The following is a 17676-nucleotide window of genomic DNA, read 5'->3' as shown; positions in this document are numbered from 1 at the left end:
AGTACTATTGGTAGTATTCTAACTTGTTCTGTATTTCATTTAAATACATAATTTATTATTCAGTTTGTCTTTTTTATATCATTTTAACTATTGCCATGAAACCTTAAAGTTCAAAGTAAATGTATTATCCAAGTACATTCAGATGTCACTATATGCAAACCCAAGATTAATTTTCTAGTGGGCATACTCAGTAAGTCCATAATAGAATAATAATAATGGAATCAATGAAAGACTGCACTGACTAGGCGTTCAACCAACGTGCAAGTACAAAAATAAATAATAATCATATAATAAACTTCAGCTAATTGAGGCCAAAATCTACCAGGACTATTAAGCTAGAATCGTGTGCAATCCTGCTGAAGGGTCTCAGACTGAATTGTCGACTGATCCTGCATGGCCTACTGAGTTCCTCCAGCATTTTGTATATGTTGCTTCTATTTCCAGCATATGCAGATTTTCTCTTGTTAGTGTGCATGTGTCTGTGTAAAATGAATAGCTGATGGCTGAAGGGTCTCTTTTTAAGCTCTACGACCTGAGATTCATAATAGGAGATGGTTAGAGAGCAGGATGCCTGAATTCATGAAACACCCAGAGAAACAAAACTAAACAGCAGTGAGGGTGAGAGAACAGCAGCAGTGACCTGTGACAGAGCAGCTACATTACCTGCCAAGGGAGAATAGGAGAGCAACTGTCACAATCATCTCCAGAGCATCAGGTAAACAGAACAGATTTGAACCACTGGAGACCAGCTGAAGAAGAGCAGGTTGAGCTGGAGCCAGGAATTCATATAGATCTTGTTGTACCATAAACCTTGACTATTTTATTTAAGAAAAGTTCCTATATGAACATTTGAAAAGCTATTCAATTGCTTTTTAGCGAGTCCCTGAATGAACATTTGAAAAGCTATTGCCCACAAGGCTATAAAATACAATGATGTATCGGATGATGTCTGGAGGGGCATGTACATCCTTCCTTGTTCAAACTTTTCTTTCCATGATAATTTGATTTGGTGGGTTAAAAATGTGGGGCATTGGTGAGCAGTTTAATTGGAGATTTTACTTTGCTTGCTCCCCATCTTTGGACAAGCTCCAACATGCTCCTAGCACTAGCCCTGGACATTGAGATTAGTTTAAACAGAAAAGCAAAATGATGGGAGATACTCAGAACTGCAACTGAAGAGACACAGAGTTAATACTTCAGTTGCATTATACAAGTAGAGTGAGGAAAAGCTTAAAAACAAACTTGTTTTAAGTTGCACGGAAAGGTGAGGGACAGAGAGAAAGCTAGGTTTTCAGAATCCACATCAGGTCTATTACGATCACTGACATATGTTGTAAAACTTGCAGTTTGTGGCAATACAATACATAAAATACTGTAAATTATATAATATCCACACACATTGGACTCTAGTTAATTGGGCTATTAACTAATCGGTGTACGTTCGGCCCTCCTTTCCGCGGGTTCCGCATGTGCGGATTCAACCAACTGCGGATCGGGAAAACCCAGAAGTTCTCTCTCCAGCACTTGTTGTTTGAGCATGTACAGACTTTTTTTTTGTCATTATTCCCTAAACAATACAGTATAACAACTATTCACATAGCATTTACTTTGTATTAGGTATTATAAGTAAGTCAGAGCAGGTACATCCGGTATTATTTAGCGTCAGTCAAATGTTTGTCTTAGTATATAGTATATATTTTACCTTTCTATGCATATAAAACACTTAACAAATGTATGTATTTTAATAGGGGCAGGGCCTTTCACATGCTCCATTATTCTCACTTTATCCTTTTAAATTGTTCCAATCGTTGACCGACTGTAGCCTAACGCTTTTCCAATGACCGATGGCATTTCACCTCTTTCCAATCGCTTTATTATTTCCACTTTATTTTCAATCGTGATCATTTTCTGTCAACGGAACAGAAACACTGTGGATTCAGCAGCAGCCGCAGGCGGCGAGGCCCAAGCTCCACCAGGTCCTAAAGTCCACCGCACCGAGACAGGTTAAATAAGGTCTGGAGCTCTGCCGGGTCCTAAAGTCCACTGCACTGAGACAAGTTAAATAAAGGACTTGAGCATCCACGTTTTTTGGTATCCGCAGGGGGTCCCGGAACCAATCCCCCACGGATAAGGAGGGCCAATGGTAGCTGCTTACTTGGGGCAACTAACAGAACAAAAATTCATTGATAATAGCCAGGATTCTCTTTCGCCTATTTGTAACACAATGTTGCCAAACTGGGACTGGAGACTGCTACAGAATGGTTTCTACACACTTGCATGGCTGTTAAGACACTATACTGTGCTTAGAATGGTGTTTTTTTTAAATTGTCAGTTATGTGCTTGTGTTCAAAAAAGTGATTTTTGTCTTGGCAGCAACACAATTCAAAACTACTTTCCACCTTTATGCCAAGTCCATGTTCAAACACTTTTGCATATACCACAGTAATTGCATTTCCATCATCAATGCTTTGTTCCATTAACAATAGGAAAATAAATGCCAAAATATAATTTTCTTTTCACAAATCAAATTTAAAAAAAAAATCAACCCACACCACAAAATGACTACCAAATCCATGCCTAATTCTGGTACTTTGCAACAAGAGGCTAAATTAAGAAATTACATACAATTGAATTCATACCAACACCTTTCTGAACAAGTATAACATTTGCACCATCCTGGTTTCTTTAAATATTTGGAAGATTACAGGAATGCTGTCATAATTCTGTCCCTCCCTTCCTTCAGCAACCTCAGGTGTATCTCATTTGAATTAAGTAATTTATCCACAGAGTCAAGACGTACAAAAATGCTGGATGAACTCAGCAGGTTGGCCAGCATCCGCTGAAAGAAGCAGTCAACGTTTCGGGTCGAGACCCTTTGTCAGGACTAAAGAAGGAGGGGGTAGGGGTCCTATAAAAAAGGTGGGGGGAGGGTGGAAAACCAATCAGAGGAAAGATCAAGGGGTGGGGAGGGGAAGCAGGGAGGGGATAGGCAGGAGAGGTGAAGAAGGAATGTAAGGGGAAAGCACTATGGGAAGTAGAAGAAGGCAGAGTCATGAGAGGTGAGTGGCAGCTAGAAGAGGAGACAGAGTGAAGGTGGGATGGGGGAAGGGAGAGAGAGGGAATTACCGGAAGTTGGAGAATTCGATGTTCATACCAAGGGGCTGGAGACTACCCAGACGGTATATGAGATGTTGTTCCTCCAACCGAAGTTTGGCCTCATCATGGTAGTAGAGGAGGCCATGTATGGACATATCTGAATGGGAATGTGAAGGAGAGTTGAAGTGAGTGGCAACCAGGAGGTCCTGTCTATTGTGACAGATGGAGCGTCCCCCAATCTGCGTCAGGTCTCGCCAATGTAGAGGAGGCCACACCGGTAGCACCGGATGCAATAGATTACCCCAGCAGACTCACAAGTGAAGTGTTGCCTCACCTGGAAGGACTTGAATGGTGGTAAGAGATGAGGTGTAGGGGCAGGTGTAGCGCTTATGCTTGCAGGGATAATTGCCAGGTGGGAGATCTGTGGGGAGGGACGTGTGGACCAGGCAGTCGCGGAGGGAATGATCCCTGCAAAAAGTAGAGAGGGGTAGAGAGGGAAAGATGTCCTTAGTGGTGGGGTCTTGCTGAAGGTGGCAGAAGTTGCGGAGGATATCCATAGAGTGCTGCTCATCTTTCTAGATTATAAACTTCCTTGAAGCCTGTGGTAATACAGTAATTTAGTAACAGACATATCCTTTGTTTCCATGCATATACAGTTGCAAGTAAAATTACTTGGTCTTCAGCATTAATTATTCATAAAATGTGGTCTGAAGTTCACCCAAGACACAAAATAGACAAACACAATCTGCCTAAACTAATAACACACAAACAACTGCACTACTTCTTGTACACCATTTAAGCAATCGCAGTCTCTGTTCAAAGGAGTATGTGAACCTCTGGGGTACATCCCATTGATTGGAACACTTGCTACAAAAGCTATTTGGAGTCGGGTGTTCCAATCAATGAGATGAGATTGGAGGTGTGTGTTGTTGAGGTGCCCTGCCCTATATAATTTTCTTCAGTTGTCCATCGGAATCTGATGACAACGTCCACTCCTTTAACGATGAGATCTTAGATGACTATACAGTCCTATCCTGGACCCACAAGTTCTATTGCAGGTGGGACATGTATATGTGGTAGTGGTGGTGGTAGTGATGGCAACCATGGCTGCATTTCTCCTGGCTCTCTTCTGGTTGTTCTTTCCATCTCCAGAATACGAACCCTATCCTTACATAGCTGTCGCCAAGTGTTACGGTCAGCAGCAACATCCTCCAGGTCCTCAGGTCTGATCTTACACTTCCTTAAAGCATTCTTCATCTGATCCTTATAGACCTTCTTCAGCCCTCCAGCTGAACGTCCACCATGATGTAGCTGGTCATATAACACTTTACAAGGTAGCCGACATGGGGGGGTGGGGGGCACCCTTATCATGTGCCTGAGCCACTTAGCTGACACTGGGTGATCATGGCCTCAATGCTTCTGCAGTTGGTCTTTACAAGTATTTTAGTGTGAGGCACACGCTCACGCTAAGTAATTCCCAGGATGTGCTGGAGGCAGCTGATGTGGAAGCGCTCAAGGACTTAATTTGATTGATGTAGGTTACCCAAGCTTCACAGCTATAAAGGAGGGTGGTGACACAGACCAATTGTTATACAGCGACCTTTCTGGAGGGAAAAAGGCTCCTATTCTGAAAGACTACACCGAAGTCTCCCAAAGGCAGCTGATGCCTGTTTAATGCGGCTCTGAATGTCGTTGCCATGCCGCTATCCTCAGAGAAAATGCTCCTTAGATATTTGAAAGATGGCACTACTGACAGCTTTTCACCACCAAAAGTGAAGGCAGGTAGGGTGGATGGGACACTGGTACACCATTGGCAAACCACTTCTGTCTTGGTGGTATCGACAGTCAGCCCCATCCTGCTGTACGCTCTCGCTGCCACAGCAAGGACAGTCTGAAGATCCTCCAGAGTATGGGCCACAAGAGCACAGTCGTCTGCATACTGCAGCTCCAGGACCCGTTCTCTATGGAGTTTGGTGGTTGCGTGGAGCCTTCTGATGTTAAAGAGGTTGCCATCTAACCTGACGCCCACTGCCATACCGCTGCTGTCCTCAATCTCGTTGTGGAGAAGCTTGGTAACACAGAAGAGGAAGATGTTAAAGAGCACTGGTGCTAGCGCACACCCCTGTGCATACAAGGAAGGACTCGGACTCTTGTCCTCCTATGGTCACCCGAGCAGTCATCCCATCATGGAACTGGCAGAGGTGGTTAACAAATTTATTGAGACAGCCAAACCTGAGGAGGACATCCCATTAGAGCTCTCTTTGCACAGTGTCGAATGCTTTGGAGAGGTCGACCAAGGCCATAAACAGGTCTTGATGTTGCACCCAGCACTTTTCCTGAAGTTGCTGGGCTGCGAAGATCATGTTAATTGTGCTCCTGTTCTTCCTAAATCCACACTGTGATTCAGGCAGCATTGACTCAGTGATGTTGCTGATGAGCGTCTGAAGCATAACCTTAGCCAGGACCTTTCCAGCAACAGTAAGGGGTGATATGCTCCTACTATTGCCACAGATGGCCTTGTCACCCTTGCTTTTATAAATGACAATGATATTTGCATTTCTCCATTGCTGTGGGATGTTCTCATCAGTCCAGGCCTTGGTAATGTACTGGTAGAGGGTGCACATACACAAGTACCCTTCGTTCTTCAGTAACTCAGCAGGGATATTGACAGTGTCAGGGGACTGATACACAAAATCAGGTAGCCTGCTTTTCTCAAGAAAGATCTGTTTATGTGCAGCATGCCTCGATCGAAACAACTTTCTGAAGACCTCAGATGCACGAAGCTAGAAAAGGCTACTAAAGCATTTCTAAAGACCCAAGTGTTTATCAGCCAACAACAAGAGAGATTGTCTACAAATGGAGGTAATTCAGTACTGTTGCTACTCTCCCTAGGAGTGGGCGTCCTGCCAAGATCACACCAAGAGCACAATGTGCAATTCTGAAGGAGGTGAAAAGAACCCGAGGGTAAGAGTGAAAGATCTGCAGAAATCTCTAGAACTTAAAGTCTCTACATATGTCCACTATAAGAAAGACACTGAACAAGAATGGTGTTCATGGAAGGACACCAAGGAGGAAACCACTGCTCTCCAAAAATAAAAAAAAATTATTGCACATATCAAGTTTACGAAGACCACCTGGATAATCCACAACACTTCTGGACAACTTTCTGTGGACATGGGACAAAAGCTGAACTATTTGGCAGAAATGCACACTGCAATGTTTGGAAGAAAAAGAACAGTGCACACGTACACCAAAGCCTCATCCCAATTGTGAAGCCTGGTGGAATGAGCATCAGGGTTTGGATCTGCTTTGCTGCCTCAGGACCTGGTCAGCATGCAATCATTGAGTAAACAATGAATTCAAAATTGTACTTCCTACAAAGTGAAACCTAATAGCATGAACGGCAGTGATGCTTCACTACCAGATGAACTCAACACCTTCTATGCCCACTTTGAAAATAGGAAGATCCCTGCTGCACCTGATGACCCTGTCATCTCTGTCTCAGAGCCTGATGCTGGGCTGTCTTTAAAGAGAGTGAACCCTCACAAGGTGGAAAATCCCAATGGAGTACCTGGTAAGGCTCTGAAAACCTATGCCAACCAACTAGCAGGAGTATTCAAGGACATTTTCAATCTCTGTCTGCTACAGAAGTTCCCACTTGCTTCAAAAAGGCAACAATTCTATTAATGCCAAGAATAATAATGTGGGCTGCCTTAATGACTATCACCTGGTAGCACCACATCGATGATGATGAAATGCTTTGAGATTTGGTCATGACTTGACTGAACTCCTGCCTCAGCAAAGACCTGGACCCATTGCAATTTGCCTATCGCCACAGTAGGTCAACTGCAGACATGGCTTTAGACCACCTGGACAACACAAACACCTACGTCAGGATGCTGTTGATCAATTACAGCTCAGCATCTAATACCATCATTCCCACAAACCTGATTGAGAAGTTGCAGAACCTGGGCTTCTGTACCTCCCTCTTCAATTGGATCCTCAACTTCCTAACCGGAAGTCCACAATCTGTGCAGATTGGTGATAATATACCCTCCTCGCTGACAATCAACACTGGAACACTTCAGGGGTGTGTGCTTAGCCCACTGCTCTACTCTCTATATACACGTGACTGTGTGGTTAGGCATAGCTCAAATACCATCTATAAATTTGCTGACATTACAACCATTGTTGGTAGAATCTCAGGTGGTGACGAGAGGGTGTACAGGAGTGAGCTCTGCCAACTAGTGGAGCAGCAATAACCTGGCACTCAACGTCAGTGAGACAAAAGAGCTGATTGTGGACTTCAGGAAGGGTGAGACGAAGGAACACATACCAATCCTCAGAGGGAGCAGAAGTGGAGAGAGAGTGAGCAGCTTCAAGTTCCTGGGTGTCAAGATCTCTGAATATCCAACCAGGTCCCAACATATCGATGTAGTTATAAAGGCAAGACAGCGGCTATACTTTATTAGGAGCTTGAAGAGATTTGCCATGTCAACAAATACTCTCAAAAGCTTCTATAGTTGTACTGTGGAGAGCATTCTGACAGGCTGCATCACTGTCTGGTATGGAGGGGCTGCTGCACAGGGTCGGATGAAGCTGCAGAAAGTAGTAAATTTAGTCAGCTCCATCTTGGGTGCTAGTCTACAAAGTACCCAGGACATCTTCAAGGAGCAGTGTCTCAGAAAGGCGGTGCCCATTATTAAGGACCTCCAGCACCCAGGGCATGCCCTGTTCTCGCTGTTACCATCAGGTAGGAGGTACAGAAGCCTGAAGGCACACACTCAGCGATTCAGCAACAGCTTCTTCCCCACTACCATCCAATTCCTAAATGGACATTGAAGCTTTGGACACTACTTCACTTTAAAAAACAAATGCAGTATTTCTATTCTATACTGATTTCTATACTGATTTACTTGTTTTTTAATTTATTTTTTTAATTTTATTTTTTTTCTTCTCTGCTAGATTATGTATTACATTGAACTGCTGCTGCTAAGTTAACAAATCTCACATCACCTGCCGGTGATAATAAACCTGATTGAAGACATTTTACAGGAGAACATCAGGATAGCAGTCCATCACCTGAAGCTTAATAGAAGTTGGTTGATGCAACATGACAATGATCCAAAACACAAAAGTAATCAATAGAATAGTTTAAAAAGAAAAACATTTGTGTTTTGGAGTCCAAACCATAACCCAATTGAGATGCATTACCTGAAGAGAGCTGTTCATGCAAGATAATCCAGAATGAATTGAAACAGTTTTGCATGAAGGAATGGTCTAAAATTCCTCCTCACCATTGTACAAGTCTGATCAGCAGCTACAGGAAAAGTTTTGTTGAGGTTATTGCTGCTAAATGAGGTTCTGTCAGTTACTTAATACAAGGGTTCACATACTTTTTCAAGCCAGGACTGAGAATGATTAAACAGTGTTCAATAAAGATATGAAAAATATAATTGTTTTTGTGTTATTTGTTGAAACAGATTACGTTTGTCTATTATTGTGACTTCGACGAAGATCAGACCACATTTTATGAGTAACTAATGCAGAAAACCAGGTAACCTCAAAGGGTTCATTAACCTTTTTTTGCAAATGTACTTCTTTGTTAATGTTTACTATCTCTTGCCATTACTAAAATGATAAAACTGGGGGCATGCACATTTTTGCCAGACCCACTTCACAGACTTTACAATACACAGTTGAGTTTGCACATAACCTGTAGAACATGTCTTAATTTGTAGCTGTGGTGGGTCTTTGCCTGATATTCTTCTTGTATCTTACTTAAAAAGAGAGATACAGCATCAAACAGGCACTTCAGGCCCATTAAGCTGCACCACCTAGCAATCTACCTATTTAACCATTGCCTAATTACAGGGCTATTTACGATGGCCAATTAACCCAGTAACCAGTATGTCTTCGGAGTTTCAGAGGAAACTTGCATTTCCAGAGGAAATCCATGTGGTCAAGGGGGAAAACATACACAACCCTTACAGCTGGTGCCAGAGTTGAACTTTGAACTCCAACATCCCAAGCTGTAAGAGGTTCACACTACGCTACCATAGCACCCCCAATTTTTAAGAGACTGATCAGTTCCAAAATAAAACAACCAATTGATATTTTGGGTCAAAGGGTCTTGACTTGAAACATCAACTGACCATTCCCCTTTATAGATGCTGCTTGATCTGCTGAGTTCCTCTAGCAATTTTATTTTTTTTGTTCCAGGATCTGTAGCCTTGTTTCCTCTCATCAAATCAAAGGTTCACAACTTTTTCTCGCAACTGAGTATGAGCAAATGTCATGATGAATCTTTATAAAATACTAGTGCAGGCTTAGCAGGAGTATTGTACCCAATACTGGGTGCTACATCTGAGACAAGATGAAAGGGCTTTCGAGGCTAAAGAAAAGATTTACTGAAACTATGTTCTATTTCATGAATGAAAGTTTTCTGTTATGCAGACAGATCAGAGAAGTTGGGGATATTCTCCTTGGAATACAGCAGATGTGGAGAGGATCTGAAAGAATAATGTTCCTATGGCAGAAGCATTAAGATCCATAGATCATAAAATACAAGATTGGCAAAAGAAGGAAAACTATCACAAAGGAGTTAATAAAATGGAGAGAATGATTAGGGTGTGGGATGTACTGATAGAGCAGTAGTGGAAGCAATTTCAAATGCAACATTCAAAATAAGCTGGTAAAGTATCAGACACTAAAGAATTTGCAGGGCTACGGGGAATGGAAAGGGCAGGAAGTTGAGCTGGATTGCACTTGCAGAGGGTCAGTACAATACGATAGACTGAATGGCAACCTTCTGTGCTCCAACTATACTGACAGTGCATAATAGCACTCAGACTTTTTTGACCCCTTTCCTTTTTTTCATCTCATAGAAACATATAAAAGCAGATAACTGACCGAGCATTTTGCAAAAGGAACTAAGTCACAATACGATAATATTCCTTGCAAACCCATGCCCTAAAATGTGATTTTAAAATCTACAACATGAAGTTTATTTAGTTATTGCAATGGATAAACTTCCTACCTTCCTCCTTGGTCACAGAACAAATCAAGACTGTAAATTATAGACTAAATTTAATAAAAACAGAGAAAAAAATCATGAGTACACATTGGCTTCCCCTTTTATGAAAATTTGGAGCCATTCTTAATGAAGAAAATTTTCAATCAATACTGAATGGTCCAATAAAAAGCAGGAATGCAAGTTGAAAAGAGACTTCTGATAACATCTGAGAACAGCAAATAGTTCTGGCTAATTACAAGTGAAGATTTTTTTTAAAATGGCAGAACTGAAGTTCCAAATTTTAAAGGGATGCTGTTGCAAACCATGAATAGAAAGCACCAGGGAAGCAACATCAGCAAAGTTAATGAACAGATAAATGAGAAAATTAACCTTCATTTCCTTATATTCTTGGTCAGATTCAACAAATATGAATTGGAAAGGGTTTTTACAATAATTGTCAGGGTTAAAGGCTAATGCCATGTTAAGCTTCATCACTTTAAAAAAAAATGAGGACAATGCTGAAAGTTAATGGGATCCAATAAGGTATATAGTAAATACATTTCAACTGAGTAAAGGCAATACAATGCTAACTTCAGCCAAGGGCAATTCACACAAGGCAAGTACATTCTGCCTCTTTTGCATTAGAGAAACTGAACAGATTGAGTGTTTACTTTGCAGAGCACTTAGCCTGTGAGTTGATCTTGAGCTTCCTGTTGTATTCCACTTTGATACTCAGTCCCACACCTATTCCAACTCATCTGTCTACAAGCTCCTCCAATGCCACAATTAGGCTTAATCTTAGCTTTAGTCTGGGCATTTTGCAATTTTCTGGAAAGAACACATTTTTTCCAACTTCAAGTCAACTCCTTTCATATCATTATGTTTGTATCTTTCACAAGTCATTTCTATCAAACACTTTCCTGATGGTCAGCCCTGATGTTATTATCACCTGACCTGCTTCAACCAATCTTCATTTAGTCCTGTCCAGACAAAGGATCACAACCCAAAATATTGACTGTCTATTTAGCTCCACAGATACCACTTAACTAGTTGAGTATTTCTAGCATTTCCATTGTTGGTTCAAATTCCAGTATTTACTATCTTATTTTCTGGAATTTTCTCCATCTTGTCTGGGAATGCTACCTCAAGTTTTCAAGATTGAGCAAACACGAGGAAATCTGCAGATGCTGGAAATTCAAACACACACAAAATGCTGGTGGAACACAGCAGGCCAGGCAGCATCAATAGGGATGTTGATGTTTCGGGCCGAGAGTGCTTTTCTAGATTGAGATTGTTTGGGGCAAACAAAAATATTGTATAAATCGTAAATTATTCAGTATGGAAAATTTATCAAATGGATTACCGCAAACTATCCCACCACACCAAAACCAATTTCCAATACCATTGTCATGTCTGTTCCCTCTTGCACCCATTGTATATACAATTCAACTTGGGTAATTTAACTCACTTCATTCCCAAGCTAATTGGAATCAATAGCACTGAATTTTACTTCTTAGCCTTAAATTAAAAAAATTATTTTTCCATCAGCAACTCTGACAGAGAGAATGGTACCTTTCTAACTCAACCATGGATCATTTGGTAGAATCTCACCATGGAATCAGCAGAATCCTAGTATATCTTCCTTCAGAAACAAGCACCAATGATTAAAATAACTCTTCAGTGCAGTACTGAAGGATGATGATACCAGCCTTCAGAAGAAGTGCTGAACTAAGGCCAAACTTGCACTCATAGGTGGATGTGGAAAAGCCCACAATGCTACTTCCAGTGTACAACACTCCCTTGGTCGACATCCTCCAGATAGTCTACCAAACAGCTTATTTTACTTCCTTTATGCCAGTTTTTCATCTTAAATGTATTTCTGGAACTGTTAGAGCCTGAGATTTACAGTTCGGAGATCAATTGAGTGATCCAACGCTTAGCTGTCTCAGAGAAGATTCCGGGAAGCAAGTGCATAGTCAAACGCCCTTGAGGTGAAGAAACCTAGAGATGGGATGCCAGCTGATGCCCGACTCCATTTCAATGATTGAAGCATCCGCTAATAGCTGATTAAAGCTTTGAGGAAGATTGAGACATCGAGGCAAATGCAGAAGGCGAGCGAGGGTTCAGCGCTGACTGCCTGCTTTTTGATTGCTGATCGATCCCTCTGCTGCCAGAGAAGTTTGTGAATGACCTATCAATGTCTGGAGCTTGCCGTGGCAGACAGACAGGCCTCTGTGATTGTGTGAGGTCTTTCTCTTGATGATGTCGGAGAGTGTTATCGTGGTTCTGGATTCTTGGATTGGACTATTGCATTCATGAACGGTGGGTTTTTTCAGAATTATGTTTTTTATATTCTGTGTTTCTTTCCATTTTGTTCTGCAGGGGTAGGGGTTAATGTTCTTGTTACATTTTGTTGGTTTTTTTGTGCAGAGGGTGGAGGGTTTGATGATTGGGTTGCTGTTCCTTTTTGTGTGGGGAAAGTGGGTTTGATGTCTCTGAATGACTTTCATGGCTATCTGGAGAAGACAAACCTCTGTGTACGTATGGATATGCTTTGAATCTTTGATGAAGAGTAGTGGCATTATTCTCAATACACTCAGTAAACATTGAGAAAAAAAATTGCAAGTTGATATTTTGACAGGCTCATTCCTCCCACGTTATAACCTTTTTGCTTGAAACCGAAGGGCAATCACTACTGGCATTGATTCAGGCATTATCCTTTTCACAGGTACACAGTCTCAATTTCTAATATTCCTATGAAGACCTTCACCAACTTATCCTTTTATTCTACTCCCTATTTCTATTTGCTTAAATTGTATTGCCTCTTTGGTTTTTACAATAACACCAACCACAAATTCTTTATAGTTAAGTTAGCAATTCCTGATTTTTTTTGCTCCAGTTTCTTGGGGAACAATAGTGCATCCACCAGGCTTCACTGCTGCCCCCAAGCTAAAATATCTGATCCTCAAAAAGCAGTACGAAATCACCAATTTAACGATTACTACATATTGTTAACCATCAAACTTGCGTAACTTTAATATTTTCAATACCTTTAATGCTGCAGTACAATCCTGGGCCTAAAGTTCATATTGCTGAGAACTTTGCAACCACATGGGATTATGTAGTCTGAACACATTCAGCATACCTCATTTTCTAGGATGGATCAGTGCCATTCAATCTGTTTACTGAACAGCAGATAAACTACCTCAACAGTGTTTTAATCAGACACTGCTTTGGTAATTGAAGTGTAAAGACTACAAATGTACGCTTACATTGAGGTACAACTTTAATTATGCCCTAGTTGACTCTAAACTACTGTGCAAATTTTCAATCACTGCCTTATGTCCTAAGATTTGTTATCTTTGCAGTAGCAGTAATGCTATACATGATAAATATAGAGAAAAAATGAATTACGCTAAATTTAATGTAAATATAAATTACATAGTTAAATTAAGATAAGCAGTACAAAATCAAAAATTTTAAAAAAGTAGTGAGGTGGTGTTCATGGGTTCAATGTCCATTTATAAAATGGATGGCAGGGGGGAAGAAGCTGTCCCTGAATTAGTGAATCACATGATCAACAGTGAAAGGCTGGTGGTGCAACTTTTTGCCTGCCCTTCCAGCAATCAGGCAGGTTATCAATGAGCCTCAAATGAAAATTTTCCATGGTGATCAATCCCAACAAAATGAAGGAGAAAGTTGGGAAAATATGCATCATTTCTATCCTTACAATTGCACACCAGCTCTATGCATAATACAATGAAGTTGCTATCTCATACAGAAGTGCATTATTTCTCAAAGCCAGTGAAGAACTGCTGTTCAGTTTCCCTCTGATCATACCAAGGATTATGTTTCAAAACAAAATCTGAAGTTAGCACACAGGCTTACATAATGCCAAGATCAGCAAGGATGGTGCTTTCTCCAACTTTCATCCAGCTCACAAAAAACTCAAATGACCCAAGAAGCTGAATTTCTAGTAGCCTGAGAGGATGGAAGATGGCAATCTGAGACTGATCAACAAAAGCAAACAGTCCAAGCTCATAAGCTCTTTCTATAATATAGATGGAGGATGCAAGTCAATGAGACTGCAGCTTTATCTGGGATGTGGAATAAACATTTTCTTCACAAAATACTAGCAAAATTCACAAAGATGAGCCATAACATCTACTATACAAGACTGTACTAGGCAGGACATACTATTTCAACCTGTAACTTGGTTTCTCTTTCCAGAGGCCATCTGAACTGCTGAGCATTTCCATCATTAGGTACTCTTATAAACAATAGCTAGAGCTTTTTAAAAAATTGTCTACATAGTACTTGTTGCTTTCACATGCTTAATATAGTTTCTGACCCCAATCATTAACACTTTACATTGAAGCTCCAAGTATATTATGAAGAAAATTTGATCTAAGCAGTATCTGAAAATCTGTTAAGATTAATTTGGGAAAGTTAATAAATTTCTTTGTGAAAAAGTCAAATTTGAAAATAAATATGTTCCCCACACTTCATTATCCAAAGTATGAGATCAGACACCATGTAGAGTATTCTGGGGGAAATGGTGGAAAGAAAGGCAAAAAAAAGACTGAAGCTAGGGATGAAAGGGGACCATTACGCCAGGGAAAGGGCTAGCTTCCTACAAATGGTCAAAACCTCTGATCAGGATGGTGACAGTTGTGGAGTATTGAAGGGAAGACTGCAAGAAGGGTCTGAACCCAAAATGTCAGCTGTCTATTTCCTCCTGCCTAACAATGCTGTGTTCCTCCAGCAGTTTGTGTTAACCCATCATCTGCATCCTGGTGTCATGTGGATCACTCCTGACTCGTGAGAACAGAGCCAAATCCCCAACCAAAGTGACTGGACAAGGAGAGAGGTCCACATCTGTCAGACCCTTGATTCCCCAATAAGAGTGCAGAGAACGTTTACAAGGAAGTTGCCAGGTCTTCAGGACCAGAGTTAAAGGGAAAGGTTGACCAGATTAGGACTTTATTCCCTAAGGCTGGAAAGAATGTGGGGGGTGGGGGAGAAGAATACAAAATTATGACTAGTATAGGTAGATAGAATAAATGCAAGAGGGCTTTTTCAGTTGAAGTTGGGTTGGACTAGAACTAGAGGTTATGTGGTAACTGTGAAAGGCTTAAGGGGAACATGAACGGCAACTTCTTCATTCAGAAGGTGGTGAGAGTGTGGAAGGAGCTGCCAACAGAAGTGGTGGATGGGTTTGATTTCAAAAATTAAGAGAAATTCGAATAGGTAATGGATGGGAGCAGTATGGAGGGCTACGTTCCGGGTGCAGGTTAATATGAATAGTTCGGCTAAACTGGATGGATCGAATGACTCCGTAACAGAAGTGTCAGACTCCTGTAAAAGACTACAGGAAATCTAGTCTACCTATCCAGAATAAATGAGGTTTAAAAGGACCAGCACTCTTGGATAACATCCTGCTGGGATTGGGGTGTCGGATTGAGGTAGAAAAGGCTGGGATAGTGGAGTTGGGCAGGGTGGTGTGGGGAGGGAATGTAACCAGAGGGTAGCACAGTAACCCTAGACAGGCTGGGGTCGTCTATAAAATAAACAGTCCGGCAATATGCAGAGCTTCGGCCAGAGAAACAACAAGGCCCAAAGCCCAACTGGCGCCGCCTCCTCCTTCCCTTCCCCACATACCGACGGTGGATTTGCAGGCCTCGCTGAACGTGTCGTCTGTGAAGCGCTCCATCAAGCTGGTCTTGCCCACGCCGCGGCTGCCGATGATGATCACCTGAAGTTTATAGTCAGCCGGCCGCGGCGGCTGCCTCCGGCGGCGGGAGTTGGCCGGGCTCGGCGAAGCCCCGCCGCTGGTCGACAAGCTGTTAGCCGACACAGACCTGGAGTTGGAGCTCAGCCCCCCGCCTCCACCGACCCCCTTCCTCCGTGGCACGGCTGCCCGCTCCATCGGCTCGCCGCTCTCAACTACCCCCAGCCCTTCCTTCCTTCCTTCCGCCAACAACAAATCTCTTCCAGGCTGACTGTCCGCACTCTTCCAGTATCCCAGTCAGCACCACGAGGGTCATCTTACGTCATGCCCACTCCTCATTAATATTAATTATCAAAGCCGTCCGGCGTGGGAGGTTGGGAAAGCCACCGAGTATGTTACATGATGAGCTCAGTTTTCCCAGGGCGCAAATGTCATATTTTAGCAGATATACATTTAAAAGTAGAGTGATTCAGTATTTTTAGACAGAAGTGGTGGGTGCCTAGAGTGTGCTGCCGAGGGTTTGGTAGAGGCAAATACAATACTGGCCATAAAGAGGCATTTAGACAGGCGCTTCAATATGCTGAGAATGAAGGGACATGGTTCATGTACCGGTAGCTGGGTTTAGTTAACTCGACATCTGGTCGGACGTGGCATCATGGGCCAAAGATTTTGGTCATGCTGCATGAGCAAAACAACCACACTGGAGGATGTCACTCCTATTTATACCAAAACAGACTGGTTGATTTATTTAGCTTTTTTTTGCATGTGTATAATATTTTCTACTAATTCAAGGGATTTGACTTCACAGGCTGAACCAGAACTTAAATTAATTTCACTTGCGAAGGTGACAGTGACCTGCCTTCTTGAACTGCTGCGGGGAGTTTTGGAGGGAGTTGTAGAACTTTCATCCAGTGATGGTGAAGCATTGAGGATCCTTTTCCATGTCTGGCAGTTGCGTGTCTTGAAAAGCAACTTCCGGTTGGTGTTGTTCCTACGGTTGTGCTGCTTTTGAACTACTAGCTGTTAGAGGTAACACACATAATATGCTGGTGGTCAAAGAAAAAAAGTAGATGGGCTTCGGGCCTTGCTGTTTCTCTGGCATTTTTTCTTTCAGTTAGTCCTGACGAAGGGTCTTGGCCCAAAACATTGACTGTGCTTCTTCCTATAGATGCTGCCTGGCCTGCTGCATTCGACCAGCATTTTGTGTGCATTGCTTGAATTTCCAGCATCTGCAGATTTCCTTGTGTAGCTGTTAGAGGTTGTGGGTTTAGAAGATGCTGTCTAAAGATTCTTGATGAGTTGCGGCAGCACATCCTGCAAATGGTGTTTCTACTGTTTCGGGTGGGGTGAGTGAATGACAGTGGTCAGGGTGCCTCTCAGATGGGTTGCTATGAACTGTTAAGATGCCGAGCTTCTTGTGTGCTGTTGAAGCTGCAATCATCTGGGCAAGTGGGGTGCGTTCCATGTCTGTAGACGTACTGTAGAAGGTGGAGGGGCTTTGGGGAGTTGGGAGGTGGATTCCTAGCCTCGACTTGCTCTTGTAGCCATCTTGTGTATATGGTGTACCCATTTTTGGACCCCAGCCCCAAATCAGTAACACAACACAAACAAAAATTATTATCTAACTGCTGCATTAACTCACTCTATCCTGCAACTTGGATTCATGATTTACTTATAGGGAGACCACAGTTAGTGTGCATCACAAGGCCATAAGATAGAGAGGCAGAAATAGGCTATTTGACCCATTGAGTCCACTCTGCCATCTCATCATGGCTGATTCAATCTTCCTCTCAGTCGCAATCTCCTGTCTTCTCCCCATATCCCTTCATGACCT

The 17676-nt window shown here is 42.1% G+C and overlaps 1 protein-coding gene across 1 annotated transcript in view; it reads right to left on the bottom strand.

The window, feature by feature from the left end:
* Positions 1 to 16138, bottom strand: part of rab12 (RAB12, member RAS oncogene family) — a 48797-nt gene extending 32659 nt beyond the window's left edge. Inside the window, exon 1 of the mRNA XM_059976125.1 lies at positions 15773 to 16138. Coding sequence (XP_059832108.1) covers positions 15773 to 16040 — 268 coding nt within the window. The 5' untranslated portion in view covers positions 16041 to 16138. The remainder of the gene's footprint in view (positions 1 to 15772) is intronic.
* Between the last annotated feature and the right edge of the window lie 1538 nt (positions 16139 to 17676).

Source organism: Hypanus sabinus, chromosome 1 (assembly GCF_030144855.1).
Source record: "Hypanus sabinus isolate sHypSab1 chromosome 1, sHypSab1.hap1, whole genome shotgun sequence".
NCBI classification, from domain to species: domain Eukaryota; kingdom Metazoa; phylum Chordata; class Chondrichthyes; order Myliobatiformes; family Dasyatidae; genus Hypanus; species Hypanus sabinus.
The sequence above is the reverse complement of the archived record's forward strand: the minus strand, read 5'-3'. Positions and strand labels throughout refer to the sequence as shown.